Below are 9,722 nucleotides of genomic sequence, written 5' to 3' on the forward strand. Positions count from 1 at the left end.
AAGATATTGTCATTTTTAAAGATATTGCTTCCATAATCAAGTTTAGCTGGAGGTCATAGCATGGCTGCCCCACCTCTGCATCACACCTACATTTCAGGGTAAAAGAAAAGGAGGTAAAAAGAGATTTTAAGTGTCCTACCCAACCACATATTACTTAGGACTGGGTCCATCCCTAGCTGCAAGAGAAGCTGGAAAGTGTAGGGTTTTGTTTTGTTTTGTTAGCTGAATATGTTGATTCCTTGAACAATTGCAGTTCTGTGAGTCAGAGAAGATGGGAGCAATAAAGCATGGGTAGAAAACTGTGGATATTGTCCCAATGTATAGACACCAGTTCCTATGTACAAAGTGCAGCCACAATCATCTGTATATAAGAGACCCAAATTAGGTTCTTAGAGCACTAATGTAGCTTTATTTTAAAACCAATGACTCTTAGATTCTGCAAGTGATGCATTTAAAAAAAATACAGTAAACCAGCTTATTATAGAAGGTATCATTTCCTTTTACTAAGTAAATCTGTTTCAACAAAAGGAATGTGGAGGGAGTATTCACAGGGACAAAGAATCAAAAAGGGTGTGTGTGCATGGGTGTGTGTGAGTGTGTGTGTGTGCACGTGTGCATGCACACATGCAGTGGCAGGATGGGGAGAGGAGAGTGGGAATTGTACTGGACATAATACATCCTCCTCCTTCTGTGAGTTTGAAGGCTTGGGAAACATTCATGGGGTAAGTTAAACACCCCTGGGCAGTTTATCTTATACATCTGGTACTTGACACAGCAGACACATTTCAGTTTAAGTGACCTGCAAAAATATAGAGGGCACTATTTTGCAGGGAGAAAATACCCTCCAATATGCTCTTTTATTCCCCTCAGTATTATGTCAAAAGTGTGATGTATTTCAAGTTTAGTAACAAGAATTCTCTATTTGTATCTCTTTTCGATTTGTTTGGTGTCTGTTAAAAAGTGGCTCTTCTTTAGTCTGTGGGAATCTCTTACTGTCCTTTTAATTCAGTTTTCTGCTTGCTAATGCAGAGCAGGATTTGTCCTAAATTCCTGTACCAGTTGGAAAAGCTTTCAGCATCATTGCTGCAAAGCATGTAATATGGCATGCTGCTTCTCTTTTGGTACCAAAACAATTATCATCATGTAAAGATACAGGACATCATGACTTGTTGGTCCTGTTCCTTGGTTAGGCAAGCAGTTTTTTTTTCATTGCTTTCTACATGGAGCTCTCAGTTATTATTGTGAAATCACTTATATTTTCATCTGGTTGCTGATGGGAAGAAATAACTTGAGTAATTGTTAATTCTTACTGTGGTTTTCCAGTCAATTTTGAGGATGTAAAGAAGAGTTTTATGGAGGATATTGTTTTTTTTTCAAATAACAGTTGTCCTCAGCTGATTTTTTTTTTTTTTTTGCTCTCTGGGATAGATCAAGAGCCATAAAAACTTTTTTTATGGTCTTGCCATGCAAAAAAAATTTTTAAACCAAGTCTCTGTTATAAAATGTTGTTCAAATCAAGATATTTGACATGCCTTGGGGAGCTGAAAATCAGACTGTTTTTTTAAAATATGGAAACCCAATAAGACTGTGGAGTAAAAATATGCTAAAATGAAGAATTACTTTCAGTAATTGAAAACTGAGAATTTGTTATGTACTAGGAATTTTATATATAACTCTTATTCTTATTTACTACCTATAATATCCATAATATAACTTCCTTTTAATTTATTATATTACATGTGAGCATTATTGAAGTTGTCAATATGAAATATTAGTAAACTTGATTGTAGTAAAACCATTTGTGATGTGGTCCTTCATGAAACTTAGAATGAGGGCAGAAATTTGTTCTGTTTTGTTGTACTTGGTAGATATAACTTAGAAAGATGTTTTTAAAGTACCCTGTCCTCTCTTCCCACTTTCATTTTTTTTACTGCTCAAATCATTTAGGTTTAAAAGGCTGTGCTCTTATGTGTCATAAGAGAAGAAAATAAAAAATAGCACTTTCTTCAAATTCTCTATGGAAATCTTATATTTGTTGATCACCCATGAAGTACCAGACTTGTGTATGTTACCTCAGGAAATACCCACAGATATCAATGTTTATTTGTGTCACCATTTACTGACATGGAGATTTTAAGTTTAAAATTTGATATGAAACCATTACTGATGTATTATAGGTAGCCAGTTTTGTGCTTTTTCAAATTAAAATATTACATTTACATAGCATCCATCTCATTGCTACCCCCGGGATATAGATTATACTTTTGGAAAAGTAGTAAAATGCTTTTGAGATCTGATTTTTCAGTCCTAGTTGTTAGAACAATAGAAATGATGGCCCTGGTAATATGTGCTTGTGACTGTTTTCTGTTTTAAATTTCACAGCGCTGGGATATGAAGCTCCGTCATCTTGGACTGAATAAAAGTGATTCTAGCCATAGTGATTCCACTCAGAGTCAGAAGCCTGGCAGGGACTCTAACTCCCGGCAAGCGCGCAACTAAATCCTGAAATGCAGAAAATTCTCAGCGGACTTCCCATTAAGACTTGCATTGCTGGACTAGCAAAGGAAAATTGCACTATTGCACGTCATAGTCTATTTTTTAACCACAAAAATCAGGTGGTAACTGATATTACTTCTATTTTTTCTTTTGTTTTCTGCTTTTCTCCTTCCCCCATTCCCTTTTTTGTGGTCTGAGTACAGATCCTTAAATATATTATATGTATTCTATTCCACTAATCATAGGAAAACTGTTCTTTGCAGTAATAATAAATTAAACATGTTGATACCAGGGCCTCTTTGCTGGAGTAAATGTTAATTTGCTGTTCTGCACCCAGATTGGGAATGCAATATTGGATGCAAAGAGAGATTTCTGGTATACAGAGAAAGCTAGATAGGCTGTGAAGCATGCTTTGCTGATCTAATTACAGCCTCATTTTTGCATGCCTTTTGGCATTCTCCTCACACTTAGAAAGTTCTAAATGTTTATAAAGGTAAAATGACAGTTTGAAATCAAATGCCAACAGGCAGAGCAATCAAGCACCAGGAAGCATTTATGAGGAAATGACACATGAGATGAATTATTTGCAAGATTGGCAGGAAGCAAAATAAATAGCGTTAGGAGCTGGGGATAGAGCATTTTGCCTGACTGAGAAGCACAACTGAAACTAGTAGCTGTTGTGTTAACAGCAGCATTTTTTTTTTGGCAATACATTTGATTTGTTTGTGAATGTATTAATCAGCATTAGAGCAGTGGATTGTAACCAGACATCAGCTGTTATCAGCATAGCTCTGTTTAATTTGCTTCCTTTTAGATGAACCCACTGGTGTCTTTTTTTCCTTCTTTTAAAATAAATCTCCCTTGCTGCATTTGACCAGGAAAAGAAAGCATATATGCATGTGCACCAGGCTGTTATTTTTAAGATATGTAGCTCTATAAAATGCTGTAGTCAAAAGATGGTAAAATGTGCAAGATTCTGGGTGTGTGTTAGTGTGTGTGTGTCCCCATACACTCACACTCAAGCTGAACTGAATGACAGGCCTGTGCACTGGCCTGCACTTTATCATTTGGATTTGTGCTGTTTAATGCTCAGTAAAATATGCTTAATAAAAGGAATTATGGTTGTCAGGAGAGAGGTGATTCTGACTTTTGAAACAAATGCTCACTCTCATTACCCAAGGTGCAGTGGGATCCCCCAAGGACCATGCTCTTACTTCTTCCTCCAGCAGGGTTCTTTAGAGCCTGTGCCCAATACCTGAAAGTCTCATTCTCTTAAATTTACATAGTTGATATTAGTTGAACCAAATTTCTAAGTTGAGGTGTGCTGGAAACACTTATAAAGCAAATGGTTTTGTTTCCTTCTATAAAGACAAACCTGCAAGAATGCGATTCATTCCTGAACAAGTTTCCTAAAATAGTAGATAACAAGGCATCCAAATTCTCTCTTTGGGAAGGAAGAGAATGCACCTGCCTTCTGACTAACCCCCAAAGCCCAACACTCTCCATGATCCCAGAAGGAGTTCTCACCTTTGCTACATCAGGACCACCTAGTCTTTGAGCTGCCATATGGTTGCTTTCAGGTATTGTCACAACCTGCCTGCTGGGCTTTATTGTCGGGTGGCTAAGACAGGTCATCTGTTCCAGATGCTGATGTTGTAGCCCTGAAAGGAGAGTTTGGGTGTCCTGGGGTGGTAGTGAAGTCCTGCACAGAAGTACTGCACCTCAGTGTTCATTCTGACTTCCACTTGAGCTTCAAGGACTGAGGACTGGAAAATAATACTTCTGCATTCTCCTGTTTGTCTCCTGCCTTTTTCATGTTACTAATGGGGAGAAGGGCAAGAAATCACTGCAGGAGATTCAAAGGAATTGGTTTCTCAGATCCACAGAATGTCATCAGCTCTTCCAAACCTTAGTAAGAGGGATTTAGGTAGCAAACTCTTGATGTTCAGTGAAAGCCACAGATGTTTCCAGCTCCTCAAGTTTTCTTTTTCTGGGGGGAAGGAAATAATATTTGTGTAGAGATTTGATACATTTATGCTCAATACATATACAGTTATGATATTTATAAGCAAAAGAGGACCAGAATTTAAGATTCAGCAGTGGTTTTTTTCCACTTTCCATTTGGCTCATCAGTGTGAGGCTCTGTCAGTTACAGTTTTTAATGGTATAAGGTCCATGAATAAAACACATTTGCTTTTGCATTTTGGTAGTTGCAATATCTTCATTAATAAATTATGGATAGACCTCTTTTGAGGGTGTCATGATTTTTTATCTTAATGGTCACATTTCTAATCAGATTGCAAAATCATTTCTACTCTGTAAATGCCATATAAGAAATACATTTAACTAATGCCCCTCCATGGGCTTTTCTGACAGGTATTAACTTTCAAAACCACTAAAATTTTTAATACACACGTTTCCATGTCAGTAACCTTGAGATTTACAAATTTAATATAATATTTCTTTGGAAAATTTTGTTCAACTTTAGGATTTTAATTTTCCTAGCCAAATAACAACATCAAAATGATGTTTTAGATGCAGGCTGAATAAACTAGCAAAAATTAAGATAACAGCAAACTTGGATTCTCTTCACGGATATGTGAGTATTTCACTGTGTCTCAACCAGAGTGTAATCTGATTCACTGCCATATGTTGCACTGAGCATTTGGGGGTGGGGTGGGACAAAGCCATGTCATTCCACATCTGCTATAGATTAAGAAAGCAAATACAAAAATTATAATCACTGTGAGTAAACAGCACTACTTACTATCTTCTGCAAGACATTATTTGCAATTATCTTTCAACAAGTAAAATGACTGAAAAGTATTGCAAGAATGGTCTTTATTTAGACAGAATTTTAATATTTTATTCATACAAACTTTCAAGAACCTGGGTGAAAATGAGGTAAAGCAGAGATTTCTGATACTGTTCTTGAAATCCAACTGATAGGATTTTAAAATATGATTGCCAGCTGTACTAATATTACCAAAAACAGTATAGTTTTACTTTTGATAATTTTCCTCTTTAGGGTAATAATATCTGATAGCGGCTCAGGCACTCTACACAACACTGGCAGGTATATTACCTCATGTAATCCTTGCAAATCTGTGAAGGAGGAATTGTTATTTCCATTTTACAGAGAAAGAAATCAGGAATTTAGAACTTCAGAGTTATGTAAGTAGCAGAGTTGGGCCTCAGATCATCTTTTTCTTATTCCCCAGTTATATGTTTTTCACCATTGCAATTGCTAATAAAAAAATAAAGAGTAACACTGAAACATATTAATTACCATATGTGAAACAGACAACCACTGGGAATTAGCTGTGTGATGCAGGGAGCTCAAATCCTGTGCTCTGTGACAACCTAGGTGGGTGGGATGGGGGGGACCTACGTATACCTATGGCTGATTTATGTTGGTGTATGGTAGAAACTGGGGCTTCCCTGGTGGCCTAGCGGTAAAGAACCCACCTGCTAATGAAGGAGACATAAGATACGCAGGTTTGATCCCTGGGTCACGAAGATACCCTGGAGGGGGACATGGCAACACACCCCAGTCTTCTAGCCTGGAGAATCCCATGGACAGAGGAGCCTGGCAGACTGTGGTCCATAGGGTCACAAAGAGTCGGACACGACTGAAGTGGCTTAGCACGCACACATGGCAGAAACAAACACAATGTTGTAAAGCAATTATCCTCCAAATAAAAAGAAATGTGCTTCCTGACGTTGTAAACACCCAGTGCCATCAGCCTGGAGCTAGAGCTGCCCACACTTCTTTCTCCTTAGAGACATTTTGTCATTCAAAATGGCCCCCTTATCATACCTTGAAAAGGGGTTTGCTAGGGCACCTGGATTCAAATTCTCTCTTTGTAACTTACTGGCTGTTTAGTACACACTCGAAGTTCTAAGATCAGGTGAGTTGAGCTGGCTGGAGCCTGTTGGGCAGTGCCTAGAACATGGGAGGTGTCAGAACTATTTCACCTTTTACTTCCGAATACTTTCTGTGAGGTATTCAGTTCTCAAACAGGGCTCTCACGAGTGCTTAACCGGAGAAGAAAAGTGGCTTCCAAGAGATCCTATCCCCTGCCCTGCTCTCTCCTCCATCTTTAAGATGCCAGACTCAAACCTTGCCCCCACCCCTGCAACTCATCTTCAAGTTGAAGAGGATTGAAATGGTTTTCTTTTTCCTCCTCCAGCCAGGCAGATGTGCTTAGAAAGTAACATGATCAGGAGACAGGATGAATACTTACTCAGTTTTTTAAAAGATGGGATTGTGAAAATAACATGGTACTCAATTCTACAAATATATCACTGGTATTTCAAACATGATTAATTTTGGAAACCAACCAAAATACTTTTCCAATCACTCTCAAATACAGAGGATGGTAAACCTATAGAAAACTCCCTATCTCAATGGAGATGTCAGCTTCTAAACTAATTCACTTAATCTTTCAACGTTAAAGTGGAATTGGGCTTTTATACTTTACTATTATCCATTATAAGCATGAAGTAAGAAATTACTTCACATCAAGGGACAAAGCAGGTCAAACAGTTTTCTCTTAATTATTGGTAAAAGTTTGACTCTCCAAAAATGTTGTTGTTCATGGTTTAGGTGAGCAAGCAGAGACCTCTGGCAAAGATACGTGTTCTCAATATGAGCTGAATTCTGTCAGAGGAGCTTCTTGGTGTTTTTCGTTTCCTGGGGAGTTCCAGAAGTACTAAAATTATATCGAGACAAAGTGTTTATGTTCCAAAAGTGCAGGCTCTGCATTCCAGGCTACACACTGAGGGTTCTCAAAACAGAGGCAGCTTTTATTGAAACTTGGAAATAAGGATAACTCACAAAGACTTGGACTAGTACATACTGGAAAAATAGAAGATAACCCAAGAGCCAGCTAAAAAGGGAACAACCTAACCCAGGAGTTTCATGGTAAATACTTAAGACTTTGTGGGTTGTATAGTCTCTGTTGCAGGCTCTGCTACTGAGATTCAAAAGCAAACACTAACATTACATACACGAGTGAGCACTGTTCCAATAAAACTTTATTTACAAAGACAGGAGGTAGGCTGGCTTTAGCCTTTGGGCTATAGTTTGCCTGTCTTCATGGATCTAATCAAGCTCTCCCCACCTAGTTTGAATTATTTCATCATTTGTTGGATTTAATGAAATAGATGGTTTTGGTAGCATAGAGAAATTAACTACTAAGAAAAGTTAAATTTGTGCTTACGGAGTACTTTGCTCAAAATTTTACCATTAGAAATTCAATTTATGTGTTGAACATTGTTCTCTTTAGGAATATGCTTAAAATGCAAGGGCTTAGGAAATATATCCTTAGTATTAATTAAGTACTAACTAATATATCCTTACTATTAATTAAGTAGCTAGGGCTGAAAGAGGCCCTAGAAGCTGCCAGAGAATACATAGTACCTCGTGTAAAGCAAAGGGGATTAAAAGGGGAGAGCCATGAAAGGGAGGTGTCTGTCTCCTGGCTTTAAACGATTATTCATAGGATCCATTTGACCATCCAGTAATATTTTTTTGTTGTTGTTCCTGCAAAGGCACATTCTTTAGGAATAAAGTCCTGCATGAATGAGTGCTCAGATGTCCAGACCGAGGGTGCCACTTCGTTCACTGCCCACCCATTCAACAAACACAGATTTTGTTGCAAGGCTCAGGGCTAGGAAATGAAGGTAAGAAGTGGAATAGGATAATCCAGCAGGGAAAATCCACATATAATACAAAATGGCAGAATCTACAAAAGAAGCAAGAACAAAGGGTAATTCTTTTTAAAAGTCCCTCAAACTGCCAGTCTCATTTCTCTCCGGCCCTCCCTCCAATTCATTCTAGTTTCATGAAATGTATTCCTAGGGCTAATTATTCCTTATTTTTAAAGCTGGCATGACAGTAATAGTGAAAAACTATAGATATGGTGGTTGGTAGTTGGTAAAAACCTTACTTACTCCTTGTTATTTCCTTAACATTTCCATTTAAATTGCTCAAACTAGAAAAAGATACTAGGAAGTGTTGCTCATGCACTGAAACCCCCTTGTGTGTTTAACCCATTCACCATAAGCTTGATTTACAACAGCTTCCCTTGCTTGATGAATCCCACATGCCCCATAATTTAAACATCTTAATGTGCCTCTCACTGGAGTGCCTTTTAATTTGAATTTAAATTGATTGTGAAACTGCTCCCAGTCAGAAGTTTGTGTTTGGTAAGCCATAGCTTACAGTGGAATATGGTCACACCAAGGTCCAATCTGCAAGGTATAGGATGGAGGTTCAACTGCTACCATAATTAACCTAGTTCAGGTTAATTTAACCATAGAATATATACTCCGGCGACTGTTTAATCTGCCATGAATAAATGAATAGCAAAGATCCTGAGCCACTTGACAAGTGAAATACAGTTTGTTCATATAAATACATAAGAACCTCAAGTTCATTGCTGGATTTGTGCAACTTATGCTTTTTTGAAGAATTTTCAATAGAAGGCTGACAAGATTTTTGTAGCATTCTAAACTTGAGAGCAATCATCCTTGTCTAGTCCAGATAAAACCAAATTTAAACCATTTAAAAAAGTGGTTTATCATTTCTCCTATTCAAAAAGAGTATGCTGGAAGTCATTTAATGATTCTTCCAGTGATATGGACAGGCTTGCAAACAAAAATGGGAATATAATGAGGCAACGGGTGCACAAAGTGTCCAGAGAGGAGAGGCTTGAGCCTGCTGAGAGCCAGGGCTCCACAGAGGATGCAACCCTGGCCCCTGACTAGCATCACCACAGCCATGTTGATGCAGATCCTCCCCCTAAAACACAGATGATGGTGATTCTGATCCATGTAAACAGGCCCACCCTCTTGGACAATTGATTTTTTATCTCTGGAAATTAGGTGGCCTTAAAAATTCCTGAGGCTTGTGCTTGGATCAGCAGCACATATACTAAAATTGGAACAATACAGAGAAGATTAGCATGGCCCCTGTGCAAGGATGATATGCAAATTCACGAAGCATTCCATATTTTTAAAGATTACAAGAGATAAGGAAGGGCACTACATAATGATCAAGGGATCAATCCAAGAGGAAGACATAACAATTGTAAATATCTATGCACCCAACATAGGAGCAACTCAGTACATAAGACAAACACTAACAGACATAAAAGGAGAAATTGACAGTAACACAATAGTAGTAGGAGACTTTAACACCCCACTCACACTGATGGACA

The 9,722-nt window shown here is 38.0% G+C and overlaps 1 protein-coding gene and 1 non-coding gene across 2 annotated transcripts in view; both read left to right on the top strand.

The window, feature by feature from the left end:
- The window catches only part of FRZB (frizzled related protein), a 34,649-nt gene extending 31,022 nt beyond the window's left edge, over positions 1-3,627 (top strand). The window contains exon 6 of the mRNA XM_081580989.1: positions 2,383-3,627. Coding sequence (XP_081437115.1) covers positions 2,383-2,499 — 117 coding nt within the window. The 3' untranslated portion in view covers positions 2,500-3,627. The remainder of the gene's footprint in view (positions 1-2,382) is intronic.
- A 5,785-nt stretch (positions 3,628-9,412) lies between these two features.
- LOC145543861 (U6 spliceosomal RNA) lies at positions 9,413-9,519 on the top strand. The gene has a single exon (XR_014081109.1). It is a non-coding gene; the product is annotated as a U6 spliceosomal RNA (small nuclear RNA).
- The last annotated feature ends 203 nt before the right edge of the window (positions 9,520-9,722 follow it).

The sequence above is a fragment of the Giraffa tippelskirchi genome, chromosome 3, assembly GCF_054371585.1.
Source record: "Giraffa tippelskirchi isolate mGirTip1 chromosome 3, T2T-mGirTip1v1.2.pri, whole genome shotgun sequence".
Lineage (NCBI taxonomy): Eukaryota > Metazoa > Chordata > Mammalia > Artiodactyla > Giraffidae > Giraffa > Giraffa tippelskirchi.